The 21,415-nt window shown below is 39.6% G+C and overlaps 1 protein-coding gene across 1 annotated transcript in view; it reads left to right on the forward strand.

Moving 5' to 3' along the window:
- Positions 1-21,415, forward strand: part of EVL (Enah/Vasp-like) — a 199,614-nt gene that overhangs the window by 141,412 nt on the left and 36,787 nt on the right. Inside the window, exon 4 of the mRNA XM_044664597.1 lies at positions 21,208-21,271. Within this exon, the coding sequence (XP_044520532.1) occupies positions 21,208-21,271 (64 nt within the window). The remainder of the gene's footprint in view (positions 1-21,207; positions 21,272-21,415) is intronic.

A 21,415-nucleotide genomic window follows, 5' to 3' on the forward strand; every position in this document is an offset into this window, starting at 1 on the left:
AAGGAAGAAACAGAAAGGAAGGAAGGAAGGAAGAAGGAAGGAAAGAAAGAAAAAAAAGAAGGAAGAAAAGGAAGGGGTTTTATTGATGATAGGAATATTAGTAACAGTGTTTTTAAAAAGAAGAAAAGAACATCAATGAAGCATTTTTAAAATATATCAAAAATAGGAAATTCAGAAAGGAACGGAGACAAGACCATAAAATACACACACACACACACATACACACATACATACATATAAATATAGACTTGTGTTTTTTTTAATAAGGTCATTATGAATTCGTAGCTTCATATGTAATTCTCTTTTTCTGGCTTCTATATATGAAAATAATCATCTTTGTTAATAATTTTCAAGTCCACAGAAAAACCATAAAAAGATAGTCAGGCAACACCTAAAGGCATATAAGTGATGTGACAGCCTATAAACACAGGAATCTTTGTTCCTGGATTGAATGAAGGCAGTTCTGCTTGCGTGCCAGGGATTTCTCTGCACTATGTCAGAGGCTGGGGCTGGATAGGAGAGAAGGCTGCAGCCTGGGTGAGGCACTACTCTCCAGGCTGCCAAGATGAGAACACTGATAACAAGAGTCCTTGGAAGAAGAGACAGACCTCTTTCCCTGGCAGGAAATAGTATTACCTTCTTTATTTATTCAACACTGAACACTTATTGAATCATAATTCTACTCTCAATTATCAGTCTAATAGAGGTGGGTAGGGAGATGAGTAGGTGAAAAGCATTTCAATGCCTTGGAATGAATTATAATGTTAGAACAGTAAGGAACTTTAGAAAAATAGAGCATAAAGAGCTTATTTGTTATGGTTTTTTGTTGTTGTTGTTGTTGTTGGTTAGGTTGGGTTTTTTTGTCTTGGGGGATTGTTTATAATGTTTAGTTTTTTTTTCTTTAATGGAGTATGCTTTATGGGGGAAGAAGAGGGTAGCAATGGTGATGCCAAAACAAAATTAGAAAAGAAAAAAGAGGAGGGTTATTGAAACACTATGAAAAGTATATAGAGGAAGGGGCATTAGGTGGCTCAGTGAATAGAGAGCCAGGTTTAGCTTCAGGAGGACCTGGTTTCAAATGCAACCTCAAATGGCTCAGTGGATTGAGAGCCAAGCCTAGAGATGGCAGGTCTAGGTCCAAATCTGGCCTCAAACACTTCCTAGCTCTGGGACCCTGGGCAAGTCACTTAACTCCTAGCCTTTATTGGTTTTCTGCCTTAGAACAAATATACAGTATTGATTCTAAAACGGAAAGTAAGAGTTTTAAAAAAAAGTGACCTCAGACACTTCCTAGCTCTATGACCCTGGGTAAGTCACTTAACCCCAGTTGCCTAGGCCTTCCCATTCTTCTGCCTTAGAACTAATACTTATTATCAATTTTAAGACAGAAGGTATGAGTTTAAAATATATATATACAGAGAAGAACAGAAAGAAATACAGATAAGCAAAACAGTTTTGAAAGTAATAAATTGAATTTATTATGTAATAATAATAAGTAGGAAAGCATGCTTCATCATTGGTCTTTTAGAGTCATGATTAGTCAATGCAATAACTTTTTTTTAAAGCAACCAATATGAGATAGATTCATGGCTTTATGTACAATCCTTTTCATTTCTACTTTGCATATGAAGACATCTTTTCTCTGATGTTCGGAGAAAAATAAACCTAAAATTCAGAACATAAGAGCTGAAATTACCTAAGAACCCTAAAACTGAAGAATGTCTGAATTGAAGTAGACTGTTATGGAATAATGGAAAGACCACTGAGCTTAAAGTCAAAAACAACATAGATTGGAATCCCAGCTCTGACACACACTGACATAGCTGGGAATCAGGATACGTGGACTTAAAACCACTTAGTGGGTGACCAAGTTCTCTGAACTTTACTTTCCTCATCAGAATAATAATATTTAGACTAAGCACTTCACAGAATTATTGGGAGAAAAGTTTGGTGGTGATTGTGTTTTTTGTTGGTTTTTTTTTTTGCAAACCTCAGTGATCTATAAATACAAGTTTTTATTATAAAATGTGGGATGCCAGAACTGGAAAAGACCTTAGAACACAGAATACAGGATGTTAAAGAATGGAAGGAACTTTCAAAAATTGTCTGGTCTGAGCATGTACTGTAAACATAATAATAATAATAACAATAATAATAATAATAATTGACCATTAACTTGTGGCAGTAGGCAAGTTCTCTGAACTTTACTTTTTTCATCAGTTAAATAAAAAGAACAACACAGGCATACTTTGTTATACTACATTTCCCTTTATTACACTTTGTAGAGATTTCATTTTTTACAAATCGAAGGTTTGTGGCAACCCTGCATTGAGCAAGTCTATTGGTGCCATTTTTCCAACAGGATGTGTTCGCTTGTGTCATGTGTCACATTTTAGTAATTTTCACAATACTTCAATTTTTTTTCATTGTTTTTATGTCTGTTATGTTGATCAATGATCTTTGATGTTAGTATTATAGTTGTTTGGGGATTCAAAGAATCATGCCCATATAAGACAACAAACTTAACTGGTAAATGCGTGTGTTCTGACTGCTCCACCAACTGACCATTGCCCCATTTCTCTCCCTGTCCTCAAGCCTCCCCATTTCCCTAAGACACAACGATATTGAAGGATATTATGTAAACTCAACTGATAGAGCAGTGGCAGGGTCTGAGAAGGTTCACTCCAATTTTTAAAGAAGTTCTACTATGGGTAAAATGCTATCAAACAGCATTGTATGATACAGAGAAATCTTTTGTGAAAGGAAACATCAATTGACGTGAAAATTTCATTATTGTTTTATTTCAGAAATTGCCACCGCTAACCTAATCATCAGCAATAACCATTCTGATCAGTCAGTAGCCATTAGCACGAAGGCAAAATCTTCCACCAGCAAAAAGATTACAACTCATGGACAAGTAGATGGCTCAATAGATAGAAAGCCAGACCCAGAGATCAGAGGTCCTGGGTTCAAATTTAGCTTCAGATACTTCCTACTTGTATAACTCTGGGCAAGTCACTTAACCTCCATTGCTTAGCCCTATGCTCTTCTGCCTTGGAATACAGTATTGACTCTAAGATGGAAGATAAGGGTTTTCAAAATATATTGTAATAATAATAATGCATTTTATAAGGGCTTCAAAATGATTTCTTTAATAACAGCCATAAAGAGAAAATGGACATCTAGAGAGAAAAAGCAACTTGCCCAAGTTGGTCTTGAACCCAGGTCTAGCATTCTTTATTTGCCTCTGTTGTAGAGTGTAGAGAACAAAATGATCTTTCTGACTGCCCTATATAAGAGCATATACATATGCTCTTATTAATATTCTCTAATTCACTTTAGGTTTTGTTTTAATTTTTGTTTACTTTGTTAAAATCACTTTTTTTAATTCACTTTTTTTAAATCAATTATTTTAATATCAATTCTAAGACAGAAGAACAGCAAGGGCTAAGCAATCAGGGTTAAGTGACTTGCCCAGGGTCACAAAGCTAGGAAGTCTAATTTAAATGAGCACTACACTCATTGTTACCAGAGGCAGGTGAATATTATAGAAGGGTTGTGGGCAACAGCCTGGAATAACCAAAAAAATAAATAAATTTAAAACTAAAAAATGCTCAGTGCAGAAAATTCCTGCTGAATAGAGGAGAGGTGACTGTCGATGAACACAGTGTAATGGAAGGACCCATCAGCCTGTTCCCACTAATCCAATCTGGAGAAGTAGGCAAGGGTTAACCAATGAGTGGTAGATCCTGCTGCCTGGGTTTCCCTGGAGTTCAGCCAGGGAAGGGAAGAAAACTCCTTTTGGTCCCTAAGGAGCCAACTGTCTGGGTTGGCAGCTACACTGAATTTCAGGTTATTTGATAATGGAAGCAGAGAGACTCGCAGCTTCAGCCATAGTTTATCAGGGAAGATTTTTGACACAGTGATATCTGGAGCTACATTAGCATTATTACTGTCATTGTTACTATTATAGCTCACATTTCCATAGCATTTAACAATCTATCACGTGGTTTCCCCAAGAAACACAAGAACTTTATGAATTGGGCCAGTCAGGTACTATGGTCCCTAATTTCCAGATAAGGAAGTGAAGGCATGACTCATTCATAACAGGATCATTGATTTAAAGCTGGATAAGACCTCAGAGGTCATCTGGCGCAGCCCTCTCACTTTGCCAATCATCTATCAGAACGGTAAGAACTAAAGGTTTAGAGACAGCGAAGTGGCTCAGTGGATTGAGAATTAGACTTGGAGATGGGAGATCCTGGGTTCAAATTTGGCCTCAGACACTTTCTAGCTAGGTGACCCACTTAACTCCCATTGCCTAGCCCTTACTGCTCTTCTGCCTTACAACCAATACATAATACTATAATATGTATGATGTATAATACTAATAATTAGTCACATAGGTAGTTAGCATCAGAAGTAGAATTTGAACACAGGTCCTTGGGCAAAAGAGTCAGAGCCTATGTTCATATTCAAGCTTTGTCACTTATTATCTAGATCTCAGTTTCCTCATCTATAAAATAAAGAGGTTGGACTCTAGGACCTCTAAGGAAGGTCCTTTCCTTCCAGATCTTAAATCCTATGACTCTAAATCTAAGGGTTCTTCCCACTCTTACTGATCAGATCAATAAGCATTTTTTAAGCACCTCCTCTATGCCCCTCATTTTGCTGAAGATCCAAAGAAAGGTAAAAGCCAGTCCCAGCTCTCCAGGAACTCAAAGTCTATTACACCTGGGTAGTAAATGCTGCAATAGGAGTATGAAACCTTGACTCTCTGACTCCCAGGTTAGTTCTTTTTCTGCAGCCCCAGATTTGCTCCATGCACTTCTCTTTCAAGGACTGGATGATTCTCCAGGGCCTTCACGAGCTGATGAGTTTAGTTCCCTATGTTTACCCAAAAAAAACAGCCTTGGAGAATCCTGGTAACTTTTAACCCACTTGCCTCCATTGTCCTCTAAAAGATGCCCACTACTCATCTTCCTGCCCCTATGATGTGTCTTCTCCTAAAAATGCAGAGGATCTCTAGTAGAGTAAAGAGGTGGCTCTAATTTGAGACAGATAGGTGATACAATTGACCTGGAGTCATGAAGACTTGAGTTCAAATTTGACCTGAGACACTTACTAGCTGTAACCTTGGGTGAGCCACTTTTAAGGGAAACATCTATTTCCCTTAGTTTGGGTTTTTTTTTTCCCTAATGTAAAATGGGAATAATAATAGCATCCCAGGTTGTTGTGAAGACCAAATAAGATAGTATTTTTAAAATACTTAGCACAGTGCTTTGCACATAGTAGGTGCTATATACATGCTTATTCCCTCCCCTTATTGGAAAGAGCATAAAGAACTGGGGAACTGAGAGACAGGATTTCAAATTCTGTCTCTACCACCCATTGTGTGTCCTGCCCTTCCTTCTCTAGACCCAGTTTTTTTCATCTCTTCAAGTGAAGGGCTGAGAGTGATTTCTAAGGTCCTTTCTGTTCACATGCTACCTTTTGGGATACAAAATACCCTTGAAATGTTGAAATTCTATGGCTTAAGAGTTTGCTCAGGAGGTTGCACTTGGAGGAGAGAAGACTTTAGCAAGATCATGACCATAGAGTCCAGGACTAGATCAGGAAGAGCCCCAAAAGGCAAGGAAGTGCTGGGATTTAGCTTGAACCAAACCTCCTAAGTATTGGTAGATTTTAAGTGGGAGTTCTTACACTTGGGGAAACAGATGAATGCTATAGATTGGGGTTTGATGTATTGTTTTGTTGATTATCAAGACATAAAGAAGTGATAGGAAATTTTTTTTTAATTTTTAAGCAATGGAGAAAATGTTAATAATTTGACCTCAATTGATTTAGTAGTTGTGTGATCCTAAGCAAGTTATTTACTGACTCACAAGTTACTCTGTTTTCCTCAGTTTCCTCAGCTGTGAAACCAATGTGGTTGTGAGGATCAAATGAGATAGTATTTATAAAAAGTGCTTAGCACAGTGCTTGGGACATAGTAGGTTCTTAATAAATACTTGTTTGCTTTCTTCCCCCTTTTACTTCCTTTCTTCCCTCCCTTTTTTCCTTCATTCTTTTTCCCTCCTTTCTCTCTTTCTTCTCTCTCCTTCCCTCTTTCTGTCCCTCATTCCTCCCTTCCTTCCTTCTTCCTTTTCTCCCTCCTTCCTTCTCTCTTTCCTTCCCTCTCCTCCCTCCCTTTTTTGTTCCCTGTCTCCCTCCTTCCTCTTTCTCCTTCCCTCTTCCCTCCCTCATTCCTCTATTCCTTCTTCTTTTCTTCCCTCCTTCCTTCTCTCTTCTTCCTTCTTCTTTCCCTTCCTCCTCTCTCTCCATTTTTTCCTTTATTCCCTCTTTCCCTCCTTTCTCTTTCTCCCTTTCTTCTCTCACCTTCCCTCTTTCCTCTCTCCTTCCTCTCTTCCTTTCTTCCTTCTTCCCTTTCTCCCTCCTTCCTTCTCTCTTTACGGTTCTGGGGGTTTCAAATATGAAGGTCTTGGTGTCACAGGACCACACAGAAATGGGTAGAAATGGAAGAGGGCAGATAGAGCTGTCAAATCCTGCAGTGTGCTGGGAAGATGAGGTGGTGATGCGTAGTGAGAGTGCTCACCACCAAAGGTCTTCCGGAAGACTACAGGCTTTTATAGAGACTAGGTTTGGTTATGGTTGAGGATCTCTGAGGTCCCTTTCCAAGACCTTCCATTCTAAAGTTTGATGGATATAAGATATCAGTCAATCAAATCCCAACCAGCTGAAAGAACAAAAATGTAGAGAACAGGAATAGATTAATACGCATAAGCTGATATGAGACAGAGTGAGACGACTTGGCAAGCAGAACCAGAGAGAACCCAAGAAAGAAGAATCGCAAAAAGGGGCAGCTAGGTGGCACAGAGAATTGGGAAGACCTGGGTTCAAATGTGTTCTCAGACACTTCTTAGCTATGTGACCCTGGGCAAGGTCCTTAACCCCATTTGCCTAGTCCTTATTGATCTTTTGTCTTAGAGTTGTTAATAAGACACAGAAAGTAAGAATTAAAAAGAAGAAGAAATGAGGACATTAAATAGTTGACCATTGTATACTTCAGTTCAGCTTGTCAGTTATTCCTCTTTAACCCAATATTTTTTATTATTTCTTGTCCAGTTTTCCCAAGGCGTGGGGGGAGTTAGAAGGGATAAGGAGCTCTTATAGCAGGTGGGCAAGCTGATCCCCATTGAATCCAACTTCCTCCCTACTTTGGGCCCAGCCTGCAATGCCCATGGAGCCTGATAGGATCACACAGCCAGGTTTCCCATAGGCTCATTCAGGAACCTCATGAAAGATTGAAGACAGAAGCACATTTGACTGCTGGGCCCAAAGTATCAGTTACCCATTGGGTAATCCAGCCCCAGGTGGAAGGGGAGGTAAGTGCCGAGGATGAGGAAGCCACCTGGACGATTGTGTAGAGGGAGGCCCTGGACCCTGCAAGCTATGGTCAGCAGGGAGTGGATCTTACATTGCGTCTGCTTCTGCCACTGTGACTGGATCATTCTCTGCCGAGTGTCTTGTAGGTGACAGTCGCTTCTGCCTCTCCTTCCTGTTCTTCTGTTGACCTTGACTTTGCTCCGAGCCGCACCTGGGGGAGGGGTATGCGTCTCCCCGCCAGGGGTCCCAGGGTGACACGCCAGAGGACTGAAAAGGTGCTGTTTTCCAGGGATGTAGGAGCAGCAACTCTGATTTTTGTTCCATTGGGTGGAGGGAGGCACAGGATGGGGAGGGAAGCCCTCTTTGCCATTAAAATAGTGAGCTATTTAGGAAGGGGCTGGGAAAAACACAGAGCAAATGAGGAGAAAATGTTCCAACAGAGAAGGGAAATATGAGTTTGGACCGGGAAGTGTGGGGGACAATTAATGGAGGTAACTACAAAGGCAAAAGCCTTAACTAAGAACCTGGGTTCTAGTTCTGGCTCTGCTGCCAACTAGGCTTATAATTTTGTGCAAAACTTTCATCTTTCTTGGGGCCTCAGTTTCCCCATTTGTAAAGTGAAGGAGATGATCTTTAAGAATACTTCCACCTCTGACATTCTATCTTCTATGATTCAAATATTCTTTCCAACTCTGACATTCCATGTTCTGTGATTCAAATATTTTTTCCAGGTCTGACTTTCTGTGTTCTGTGATTCAAATGTTCTTCCCAGTTCTGACATTCTGCTTTCTATGGTTCTAAGACCCCTTTAATGAAAGTTTCTGCTGGCTTCCTGAAGAGTTCAATGTAGGAGATAAACTGTTATCTTTTTTCTGTTGAGAAATTAGGAGACAAACCCATTTCTCCTGAATTTTGCTTTGATACAAATAGATGGGTGATTGGGAGGCAGGTAGGTGGCTAAGTAGATAAAGAGCTAGGCCTGGAGTCAGGAGGTCCTGGGTTCAAATCTAGCCTCAAATACTTCCTGGCTGTGTGACCCTGGGCAAGTCACTTAACCCCAGTTGCCTAGCCCTTTCTGCTCTTCTGCCTTAGAACCAATACCCAGTATTGATTCTAACATGGAAGGTGAGGGTTGGGAAAAAAAAAAAAAAAAAAAAAAAAGATGGTATCTCATTCAGAAACCAGTAGCCACAAAATTCACTTACAGGAATTATTTACCAATTTTAGCTTTCAGTTACCCATTCCCCCTAGAGCAATGATGGGCAAACTATGGCCCCTGGGCCAGATGCAGCCCCCTGAAATGTTCTATACAGCCGCGGGACATTATTCCTAATCTGACAAATACAATGAGTAGGATACAATACAATGAAACTTCCGAAAGAGTTGCCTTAGAAAAAGACTGACAGATGAGCATTTCCTTTCCTTTGGCCCCCTCTTTAAAAAGTTTGCCCATCACTGGTCTAGAGAGATCCTACCTGAGAATTTATAAAAATGAACAATTAACATTTTTCAATTAATGTGCTATTTATATTTCTTGTTGTTGTTGTTGTTAACTATGAAGGGAGGGGAAAAATCTGTTTTATAGAATATGAGGGAAATATTCTATGCCTTATATTCATTTGACAATTTTATGTTCACTATTAGTGTTTTGCCTTCCCCCACCAACTGTGTTATTTCCTATTTGCAAGCAAGAAAGATGCCTTTTGCTATGTGCTCTGAATGTTGGTTTCAAGTTCTGATAGTCAATGAATCTGTGATTCTAAGGTCCCTTACCACTGTGATTTTAAAGTCTCTTGCAGCTCTGATATTGATATTCTAAAATCCTAAGTCTCTTTTCAATTCTTAAAAAAAAAAAAAAAAAAAAAAAAAAACCTTACCTTCTGTCTTAGAATCAATACTAAGTATTGGTTCCAAAGCAAAAGAGCAATAAGTTCTAAGAAAAAAGGGTTAAGTGACTTGCCCAGGTCACTCAGCTAGGAAGTGTCTGAGATGAGATATGAACCCAAGACCTCCCATCTCCAGGCCTGGCTCTCTATCCACTAAGTCACCTACCTGCCCCTGGTCCTTCCAATTCTAAGACTCCTTCTAACATTTTCTGTTTTATGATTCAAATTCTCATATCAAAATGGATTATTATTACTATGAATAAATGTTCTCTCTGTTACACCATACCATATCTTTTTTTTTATTTTGTTTTGTTTTTATATTTTTAAACCCTTAACTTCTGTGTATTAGTTCCTTGGTGGAAGAGTGGTAAGGGTAGGCAATGGGGGTCAAGTGACTTGCCCGAGGTCACACAGCTGGGAAGTGTCTGAAGCCAGATTTGAACCTAGGACCTCCCGTCTCTAGGCTACCACTGAGCTACCTAGCTGCCCCTCGTACCATATCTTTTGAAAGAATAAGATGGTTCCTTGATTACTTTGCATAAAATAATTTCCATAGAATCAGAATAACAGAACCTCACTGTTAGAGGGGATTTTCAGAGACCATCTAGAACTTTTTTTTTAAACTGGACCTATGATTTCATCAGTGTGGGAGATCCCAGTGAGGAACTCCATCCACCAGTACATGTCAGCATCTTCTCTCTAACTCTCCAAACATCTTTGGCAGTTGCCTAGGTGGCTGAGAGAGTCCATGATTTTCCCAGAGCTACACAAAGCTCTTAGGCAGGACTTGAACCTACATCTTCCTAACTCCGAGACCAGCTGTACATCTGCCTCTCCACACTTCCTCACTCAAGTAAAATTCAAATTTTTTCCCAAATGTAAAGTCTCCTTACCAAACACTGAAGTGGTTGCCCAAGCTTTGCTTGTACCTCTCCACTTGATGTCTCACCGGTACCTCAAATTTAACATATCCAAAACCACCTACCTACATCTGCAATATTGCCTTTAGTTCTTGCAGCCACATTTCCAGAAGGATATCAGTAAGCTTAGAGAGCAACCAGGTTGGTGAAGGGCCTGAAGAAAATGTCACAGAATTCCAAGGAAATGGGGACATTTAAGCTAAAGAAGAGAAGCCATGGGGAGGACACAATGATATCAGTCACAGACTATTTAAGGTTATGAATCTCAAATTGACAATAGTGGTTAGGGCTGGAATTTGGAGTTTCATGTACATGAAGTAGGTAGTTGAAGTCACCAGAGTGAATGAGATTGCTTAAGCAGAGCACACAAAGAAAGACATAATCTCGGGGGAAACAGCCACGATATATGGAGTGGAGAAGAGGATAAGGAAAGGAGTCAGGAAAGGAAATAGAAAAGGAGCTATTCAAAAAGTAAGTAAAAAAGCTCTAGAGTCCAACTTCATCCTAAATAGGAATCCCCACTTCAATATCCCCAACATATCAGAAGTCAAGTAAAAGAGTCCAAATAAAATAAAACCACATTCTAAAGCCCCTTCCCAGTTCTGACATTGTGTGTCCTATATTACTAAGGGTCTTTCCAGCTCTGATATTGTGTTCTCTGATACTGAGGGTCTTTCTAGCTCTGACTGTGTCAGAAGCACTATGATATAAGGGTCCTTCCAACTCTGACATTGTATTCTGTGTTTCTAAGGGTCCTTCCAGCTCTGATATTGTGTTTTATGATCCTTAGGGTCCTTCTGGCTCTGACATTCTACAGTCTGTGATCCAGAGAACCCTTCCGGCTCTGACATTGTGTTCTGTGATTCTAAGTACCCTTCCAGCATAGTCAGCTGAGCAGATATTGCAACTTGGATATGGACTGAGAAAATGATGGTGACAGGGGATTCAGGGGATCTAAGATAGTGAGCCAGGTGCTAAAAGTCACTAAAAGGTAGAATCAACCTTTCCCAAAGGAGAATTCGTCGCCATCTATGTGATGTGAAGTGTACGAATATCAACCTATCACTATCCCCTACATATTTTCTTTCCTACCACCTGAAATCTCAACATTAAGGCTTCATTCCTTTTAGTTTAGCTTTGCATATTCCCAAGACGTCTCTTTTAAAATAGGGATAACTGGGTGACACATCAGATAAAGCACTGGACCTGAAATCAGGAAGGTCTGACTTCATATTTGTGTCAGATACATAGCTTTGTGGCCCTGAGCAAGTCACTTAACTTCTGTTTTGCCTCAGTTTTTCCTCATCTGTAAAATGGGTATATTAATAGCATCTACCTCACAGGGTAATTGCAAGAATAAAATTAGATAATGTTTGCAATGTACTTTGCAAATCCCAAAGTGCTACAAAAATGCTAGCCATTATCATTATCATTATTATTAGTATTGAATAAGCATAGATTCTAACCCAGATAGTGACACTTAGTAACGACCAAGGTTCCTTAAGTCTATGATTCTGAAATATTATCATTCTAGGTTCTTAATATTTTTAGAATTATATCATTGTATGATCTTATGGGTCTAAATGTTAGGATCCCAATTTTATTTCTAACTCTAACTCCAAGATTCTAAGATCTGAAGATTCTATGATTCTAAAGTACTCTGATTATGATTTTATGACTCTCTCGGGTGAAAAAGACACAGGAATGAGGAAGAGAATAAAAACCTCCTTTTCAACTTTGCCCAGCACTAGTTATACTTGAAAATAAAACCAGGCTACTGAGCAGGGAGAAAGAGAGAACATAGGGAAGATGCACATGACTGTTCTGGCACAGCTGCTATCCCTTGGTAACAGGTGGCAGGCCTGTTGAGTGATTGTTGTTACGGAAGAGCTGAACTAAGCCAATGCTGAATTGTTTTTGGAACTCCCAGAAAGCCAGTTCCACTTATTTTGCTGCTGTCTTCCAGAAAGATAAGGAAAATCTCTAGAGAATAGAACTTTACTCCTGTGGTTTGGAAAAATCTTTGCTCTTAGGAAGATCTTCTCTGTGCCTAAACTAAATCTCTCATGCTTGTCTGTAATTGTACATCTTCTAGTTCTGACTTCATAGGGCTAGACTAGAGAAACAACTGCATCTGTCCTCAGAAACAGGTTCATAGAGTTAAATACTGTCCCACCCATCCCACCCCAGAGAGGGGAGGGGAAGAGGAAGGCTAGTGGGCTAATGGGCAGCTGCTTTGAAAGACTATGAGGCTTTGTTGTTACTCAGAGAGAACCTGATGAAAGTTCATGTTAAGACAGATGGAGATTGAACCAGTAGGACCAGCAAAGCAAGCCAAAAATTCATAAATGAGGATATTACTTTTTTAAGACTTTGGCAGTTGTTCTTGTTGGAAGAAGTAAATATAAGGGAGAAAAATTAGATCATAGAATGGTAGCAGGATGAGAAGAATACAAAGTACTCTGGATTGAGGGTCAAAAATATCTGAGTTCCAGAGAACTAAGGATGAAGCATACTTCTTTTCTTTCAGTAGATAGGGTGGGATGGATGACAGCACTGTATATGCTGTCAGATATGGTCAGTGTATCTACTTAACTATGAAACAACTTGGAAGGTGGGTCAAGGGAAGGGGAAGAGTAGAATGACTGTCTTATAAAAAATAAAAAAATAACAAAATTAAAAGAAAGAAAGGGAAATGGGTCTAATCCTGATATCAGCTCTCAGACTAACTAGCTGTATGACCTTGGATGAATAATTTTCCCTGTGGGCACCATTTTCCTTATCCCAAAAGAGGGAGTCAAACTAGATGGTCTCTAATATATTTTCCTACTCTTCCAAATTATTTTTTATGATACTTAGACACTTCCCTCTCTGATGTGTTATGCTTCTCTTGGCATCTTTGTAATACAGGTGACCTCCACTTTAAGTCTAATATGTGATGATCAACACTTACGAAAGATATAAATTAAGGAGTATTTCTTCATTTCATTGTTGTTTTTATTAAAGATTCTTTTGATTTACAAGAACAAACTTTTCTGCAATAACACATTTAAAGTATGAAGATTTTTTTAAAGCATCCTATTGGGACTGTTAGGTAGCACAATGGATAGAGTGCCAGCCCTAGAATCAGGGGGACCTGAGTTCACACTTCTTAAATGTGACCTTGGGCAAGATACTTAACCCCTACTGCCTAGCCCTTGCTATTTTTTCTGTCTTAGAATTGATACTAAGACAAAAAGTAAGGGTTTTAAAAAGCATCCTTTTGCCATTTACCTTATATAATGATGAATATTTTTATAAAATAAATACTTCTAAATGCATACCAAACTGATGAACTCATTCATTAATTTTATTCTTTGTACATGAAGCTTCTTGCTAAATTCTCCATCCACCCCTCAAAACTTTGTTGTTTATCTATGCAACAGATGGGAGAAATGAGCATCTTCCACTTTTGCCTGGGGAATATACTGCTCAGCTCCTGAACCTCCTTTTCTTACAACTCTCTCAAGCAACCCCTCACTGGTACTGGGGCCCTTTTCGTGACCCCTGACCCTTCACTCTCTATTCTTCCTTGGCACCCATTAAAAATGTTTAAGTAATTGAGTCCAAATAAAATTTTGATATTAATAAAGTTCCTATGGATAAAATAGCTATTTAATGGACTCTTTGATGGATAACTTTGTATCATCCATGTATGTGTGTATGTGAAGATATAGAAATGTGTGTGTGCACGTGTGTGTGCATATGTGTATGTATCAAGTGCTTTGATATGACTCCCTGATTTGGAAATTCTATTCACTTCTATTCAGAAGCAGTGATAAGGTTTTCAAACTAGTCTAAACTATTGCAGATTTAAAAAATTTTCCTCAAAGTTGCTACATTTTATGCCAATTGTAATTGATGCTTTTGTACTGATCACGTATCTTAAACAGAGAACAAGGGGGCAGCTGGGTAGCTCAGTGGATTGAGAGCCAGGCCTAGAGACGGGAGGTCCTAGGTTCAAATCCGGCCTCAGACACTTCCCAGCTGTGTGACCCTGGGCAAGTCACTTGACCCCCATTGCCTACCCAACCACTCTTCTGCCTTGGAGCCAATACACAGTATTGACTCCAAGATGGAAGGTAAGGGTTTAAAAAAAAAAAACTTAAACAGAGAGCAATTTTTGATGTGGATGTCAAATCCTTTCACTATGCTTTCCCTGTTTTACATATTCACATTCTGTGAATAACCCATGAGTATCATCTGTGGTCATCAATAAAGGTGGTATAAATTTATTGTTAAAGCACTTTTGGGTGGCTTGTCCAAAAATACCGAATCAATGAGCTCTTATTTATATCCCTGGGACTTTGGGATCCACTCTTTTGCACCTGTCAAAATATTTTTAAATGTTTATAGATTTTTTTTGAATTTTTTTTGAATGACACAAGCTTTGACTACTTTGTGTAAAATATGTAAACATGTAATTAGCCTAGATTGAGAGCAAAGTTGCTGGTATTCTCTTCTTTAAGTAATAAATATGTGATCTCTGTTAAGATCATCAGAGAGGACACTGGTCAAGTGCTCTGCTAGTTATTTCTATGTTATTGTAAAATCTTTTTAGTCAACAATTGTGGATCTCATCTGAACTTGCCATTTTCTAGGCTTCCAAGAAGCTAGAATCCCAGCCACCTTCCTCGCCATCACTGTCCTTTTCTTCATTCTGTTAACAGTATACAGCTTTCTCTTTCAAATTTGATCCAATTAAAAATGTCAGGAATTTCTAATAGACTTTTGTTTTCTGGATTCCATTCCACCTGTTTCTTTTTCATTCTTTTTAATTAAGTGATATGGTATCCCGTTTTTTTCCTGTGCTTACCAACTTGATATTGATGTAATCTCCCAATGTCTTTGTGAGGCTTCAATAGTTTCTCAAACCCCTTCTGCCATGGTGGTATTTGATACCCATCCTTAGGAGTATTCCTAGATAGCTCTGCCTTTCCTCCCATGACCCTTACCATGACGACGGCCACATACACTCTCATCAACTGTTGTGTGTGGGTCCTAAAATGGTTTTTATACCCTCTGTCAATTACCGTGCTCCTTCATGATGATCAGAGTTGATACCAGCTTTTAAAAATTACTCTGTCTTGAGACAATAGGTCTATTAGTTGAATTTGCACCATCAAACTCAGAACAGGCTTTTCAAAATTCCAGTCTCTTCTCCAAAATAATTTGTGGCATCATCATTATTTTTGCCATCTGTGTTTCATTATTAGATTGTACACCTGGAGTCGGAATTGGATAGATTTTCAAAACCTTCAAGATCTTTAGATTTTCTTCTCTTCAAATATAAGTTACTCTTTATTTCTGCTTTTATTTCATCTAATCTAGGCTGAGGAATGAAATTATTTCTTCCAATTGCCCTGAATTGATCTGCCATACAGTGGAATATAAGTTGAAGCAAAGTATATTGTTGACAAAAAGCAAGGATGAAGTCTTTGCCTCATTCCATTTTTGTTATGCTAAAAGCATTCTTTTCTTCAGGCTATTTCACCTGTATTCATGGTTCCCCTGAATTAGTGATCACTGATTTCTTTGCTAAAGCATTTCCAGCGTGTGGTAAATTGATATTTCGGATTTGTTCTGATATTTCTTGTCCTCTTTGGGATCAAAACAGGAAGGAGCACTGTCCAGTCACAGTTCAGAATGAGTCTGACCTTCAACCCTCTGCTGCCCCCATCTATTTCTTTTTTTTAACCCTTACCTTCTAACTTAGAGTCAATACTGTATATGAGTTCCAAGGCAGAAGAGCAATAAGGGTTAGGCAATGGGGGCTAAGTGACTTGCCCAGGGTCACACAGCTAGGAAGTGTCTGAGGTCAGATTTGAACCTAGGACCTCCCATCTCAAGGCCTGGCTCTCAATCTACTACCTATCTATCTACCCCTACCCCCTTCTACCCCTCTTATTTCTTGGCTTCATAGAGACAATGACATCACACAGGCCAAAATGCTAACCCAATCAGTAATATCACCAGAACCCAGTGGACCAGCACTTCAGGGATCCTGCCAGGACTTCACAACTACAATAGTAGAGTGTACAGCAGGGGATATCACTCTGGCTGGCATTCCCATGCTTTGTCGTTCCTTCCCCTTCTCATGACAGAGATGATAGATTGAACACTGATGAGGTTGTTGTGGTTACTATCTTCATTTTTAGGCATTTGAAGGGCAATCAGATGGAAGAAGCATTAAATTTAGTTGGACTGACCCAGAGGTCACAACTAAGAATAACTGCAAAGAAACAAATTTTGGCTCCATCTCCCAATTTCCAGGCATTTTCATTGACTATCTCCCATGCCTAGAATCCTCTCCTTCCTCATCTCCATCTCCATCTCCATCTCCTGGCCTCTCTGCCTTCCTTCAAGTCTCAGTTAAAACCCCAGCTTTTGCGAAAAAGCCTTGTCCAATCCTCACTAATCTTTTATTTTTCTTTTAATGGAACACAGGGACATTTCTACTATGGTTTTATATGGCAAATGTCTGACAAACCAATATGCAAAATTAGACTGAAAGGTTAACTATTGTTCACTGTTCAATGGAAAGTCAAACATAAGACCATCTTTTCCCTCCAGATTCAAATGATAAACTCCAAGAAAAAAGGCAAAATAATGCAATCAAAAGTAACTCCCCAATGAGCTATTTCTTGTCATTCTAGTGTATATTCAACTTCAGGAGACTTCTCTGGCTAATATGGGACATTAGCCCATTATTCGACATTAGTTGTAACAGCTATGTGTTATTCTTTTTCTTTTTTTCATAAAATTCTAAGACAGAAGGGCAAGCATTAGCCAAATGGGGTTAAGTGACTTGCCCAGAGTCACACAGCTAGAAAGTGTCTGAGCCAGATTCAAACCCAGAACCTCCCATCTCCAGGCCTGGTACTCCATCCACTGGGCCACCTAGATGCCCCTTTTATGTGTTATTCTTTTTTTTTTAAATTTTTATTAATATTAGTGCTTTCCCTCTGAAATTATCTTCAATATTTCTTGTATCTAGCTTGTTTGTACTTAGTCCTTTACACATTAGAACAGAGGTTCCCAAACTTTTTTGGCCTACCACCCCCTTTCCAGAAAAAATATTACTTAGCACCCCCTGGAAATTATGAAACTATTTATTGAACTCAGAATAGAATGTAATACAAAAAAAGTGTAGCCATCACCGCCTCACTGGATCACTGCAGCACCCACCAGGGGGCAGTAGCACCCACTTTGGGAATCACTGCATTAGAACATAAGCTCTTTGGGAACAGGGACTTATTTCTGCCTTTTTTTGCCAACCCATGGCTTAGCACAGTAATTAGTACATAGTAAGCACTTCATAAATGCTTGCTAACTTAACTTGATAATATAAAGAAAAATATGTTGCTACATTAGGACAATTTGAAAGTAGAATGATCTGCCCTAGGGGGTATTGAATTCTCCATTGCAAAAGACACCAAATGAAAACTGGATGACCACCTGCCAAAGACCAGATCAATTTGATTCTTCTTCAGATGCTTTTAGACTACATCTCCTCTGAGGTCCTTTCCAACTTTAAGCTTATTTAATTCTATCTTCTAACCATGGATTTCTATTGCCAGAGCCTTGAACAGGTTTGGCTAACCTGAATCGTTGATTCACCTTTGTTTCTTTTTAACCACATGGACTAAATCAGTGGGTTACTCTGAACTTGGGATAGACATCCCTGGGCAGCTGGGTAGTAAATGTGGAACAGAACCACAAAAAAAAGAGCAGTGAATTACCCTAAACCAACCACCTTCTCTATAGAGACCAGATTAAAGTGTAAAAATAATGCAGAGGAGATAGCCCTGACCTAGGACTCACCACATCTGGGTTCTGATTTCAACTTAATTGCTACATGACTTTGGGCATGCCATTTTCCCTTGTTGAGCCCCAGTGTCTTCTGTAAAATTAGGGAGTTGGTCCAAATGGTTCCTCTTAGCTCTGATAACCTCTGTATAAGTTAAACAGAATAATATACCCAAACTAGAATCACTGAATTTGAGAGTTAGAAGAACCTCAACAATTTTGGAGTCCAACTCACACCCCTAAAGGAATCCCCACAATGCCATGGTCATCTAGTCTTTACTTGAAGCCCTGCTTCAAGGGAGGGGAGAACCCAGCTCATCCCAAAGCTGCCTGGTCCATTTTGAAATAGCTTGAATCGTTAAAGAGTTTTTCCTGATATCAAACAAAATTTGCCTCTTTGTGGCTTCTACCCATTCATCCATTTGATGTTTTCTTGGCAAAGACACTGGAGTGATTTGCCATTTCCTTCTCCAGCTCATTTTGCAAATGAGGAAACTGAGGCAAACAGGGTTACATGATTTTCCCAAGGTCACATAGCCAGATTTGAACTCACAAAGTTGAGTCTTCCTGATTCTAGATCTGGCAGTTTATCCACTATGCCACCTAGCTGCCCTAGCCCAAGATTACATTAGCTAGATTGAGTCATTAGGTAGAAGCTCTAAGTATGAATCTTGATTCAATCATTTATTAGCTTAGCATTTACTAGACAAGTTACCTTTCTGGATCTTAGTTTTCTCTTCTATCAAAAAGGAATAATAGGGGCAGCTGGGTAGCTCAGTGGAGTGAGAGTCAGGCCTAGAGACAGGAGGTCCTAGGTTCAAACCCGGCCTCAGCCACTTCCCAGCTATGTGACCCTGGGCAAGTCACTTGACCCCCATTGCCCACCCTTACCACTCTTCCACATATGAGACAATACACCGAAGTACAAGGGTTTAAAAAAAAAAAAAAAGGAATAATAAACTCTTCCTCCCTTCTCTGGAATGCTGAGAAAATATAATGAAAGAATGTCTATGAAAGTACTTTTTAAGATGTAGAGTCAATTTAGCATAGGTCATAGACCATGAAGTTAAGAGTCTTTATCAGGGGCCCAGACCTACCATCAGTAGTAGATTGAGGTTACAATTACCTCAAAACTATACCATTTCAACAAACAACATTTTACAAAGTTCTCAGAGGTTTATTTTTATTGTTAATTCATGTCTAACTCTTTAAGACCCAATGGACCATAGCACACCAGGTTCTTTTTTCCGCTATCTCCCAAAGTCTATCCAAGCTCATGTTGCTTCCATGACTCTGTCTATCCTTCTCATCCTCTGATGTCTTCTTTCTTTATCTTCAGTCTTTCCCAGCATCAGAGTCTTTTCAAATGAGTCCTGTCTTCTCGTTATGTGGCCAAAGTATTTAAGTTTCAGTTGCAGAATTTGATTTTTCAATGAATAATCTGAATTAATTTCTTTAAGCATTGACTGATTTGATCTCCTTGCTGTCCAAGGAATTCTCAGAATTCTTCTCCAGAACCACATTTTGAAAGCATTGATTCTGCATCACTTAGTTCTTCTTAAAGTCCAACTCTCATAGCCATACATTACTACTGGAAAAACCAAAGCTTTGACTATATGAACCTTTGTCAGCAAGATGATGTCACTGCTTTTTAGTATGCTGTCCAGATTTGCCATTGCTTTCCTTCCAAGGAGCAAGTGTTTTTTAATTTCATGACTGCATTCACCATCTGCAGTGATCCTTAAGCCCAAGACTATAAAATCTGACATTGCTTCTCTTTCTTCTAAATGATTCTTGCCTACAGTAATAGATATAATAATCACTTGAATTAAATTCACCCAATCCCATGGGTGAGGGATTAAGATCACTGATGCCCAAGATGCTGGCGTTTAATCTTTCCATCATCTGTTTGAACACATCAGTTACATTAGTTTCTAGATCTAGATTGCTATGCTATATTAATCTTTACAGCATTGGACTTTCCTTTCATCACCAGACACATCCACAGCTGAGCATCCTTTTGGTTTGGCCCAACTCATTCATTCTTTTTTTTTTTTTTAAACCCTTATCTTCTGTCTCAGAATTGGTACTAAGAATCTGTTCCAAGGCAGAAGAGCAGGAAGGGCTAAGCAATTGGACTCAAGCCCAGGAGTCACATAGCTAGGAAGTGTCTGAGGCCATATTTGAAGCCAGGACCTCCCATTTCTAGGCTCCCAATTGTAATGCAGGATTGATGCAAGATCTCTTGCATTTGCAAAATCACCCTAGGCAATCCTGGCAGTTAGGGGAATAGAACTTTGGCCCAGCAAGTGCCAGTCTCAAGACCTGACTGTTGGAGCTGGGACTACAAATACCCCTGGAGAACCAACCTGGGGGTTCTGATTTCCTTGACCTCACCCAGACATTCAGCTACCCGCTGGACTTCCCCTTGGGACCCTGGGAGGTGTGGTTGGTGGGTTGTGGAACCTGGGCAGGAATTAGTTAGGTTAGCCATTCCCCTAACAGCCAGGATTGCCTAGGGTGATTTTGCAAATGCAAGAGATCTTGCATCAATCCTGCATTACACTATCCACTGAGCCACATAGCTATCCCTTCCCTCCACCCCAACTGATTTATTCTTTCTGGAACTCTTTGTAGTTCTGCTCTTCCTCAGTAACATGTTGAACACCTTCTGGCCTGAGGGACTCATCTTCTAATGCCATCTCTTTTAGTGTTTTAATGCTGTCCATAGTTTTTTTGTTGGTTTGTTTTGCAACAATGCTGGAGTGGTTTGCTGTTTTCTGCTCCAGTGTATTACTTTTTGTAAAACTCCCTGCTACAACCTATCTGCTTTGAGAAACCTAGTGCGGTATAGTTCGTAGTTATGATTTTAAGATTCTCTTCTAGCTGTGTCCTCCTCTGATTCTATGGTCACCATGAGATAACCCACAACAGGATCTCCTATGGACCTCTTGGTTAAGTTGGAGGATGGACAGAAGTCCCTGTTCTTAGAGCACAGGAGCCTCCGTGGGGCCTCTTAGGAAATGTGCTCTGTGGGGTGTCACTCTGATGAAGGGCTGTGGATTTCTCCTGGTCCTGGAGCCCCTAAGCATACTTTAACCTCTATACTCCAAAGCCTGACCTTCACTTTGCTAATTTGTGAACTTTTCTGCTTTTCTTCCCAACAGGCCCTCCCTCTCAGCGCCAGGTGCAGAATGGCCCGTCTCCTGATGAGATGGAAGTCCAGAGAAGGTAACTTACTCTACTGTGCCTACATTAGCTGGCCCGATGACCTGATAAGCAGCTACTCTGGTAATGGGGAAATTGTGCCTAATTGGTGGCAATAAAAGCCAGATGGAAGTGATGGAGTGATATAGGGGAGTCAGAAGTTATTGT

Source organism: Gracilinanus agilis, chromosome 2, assembly GCF_016433145.1.
Source record: "Gracilinanus agilis isolate LMUSP501 chromosome 2, AgileGrace, whole genome shotgun sequence".
Classification (NCBI taxonomy): Eukaryota; Metazoa; Chordata; class Mammalia; order Didelphimorphia; family Didelphidae; genus Gracilinanus; species Gracilinanus agilis.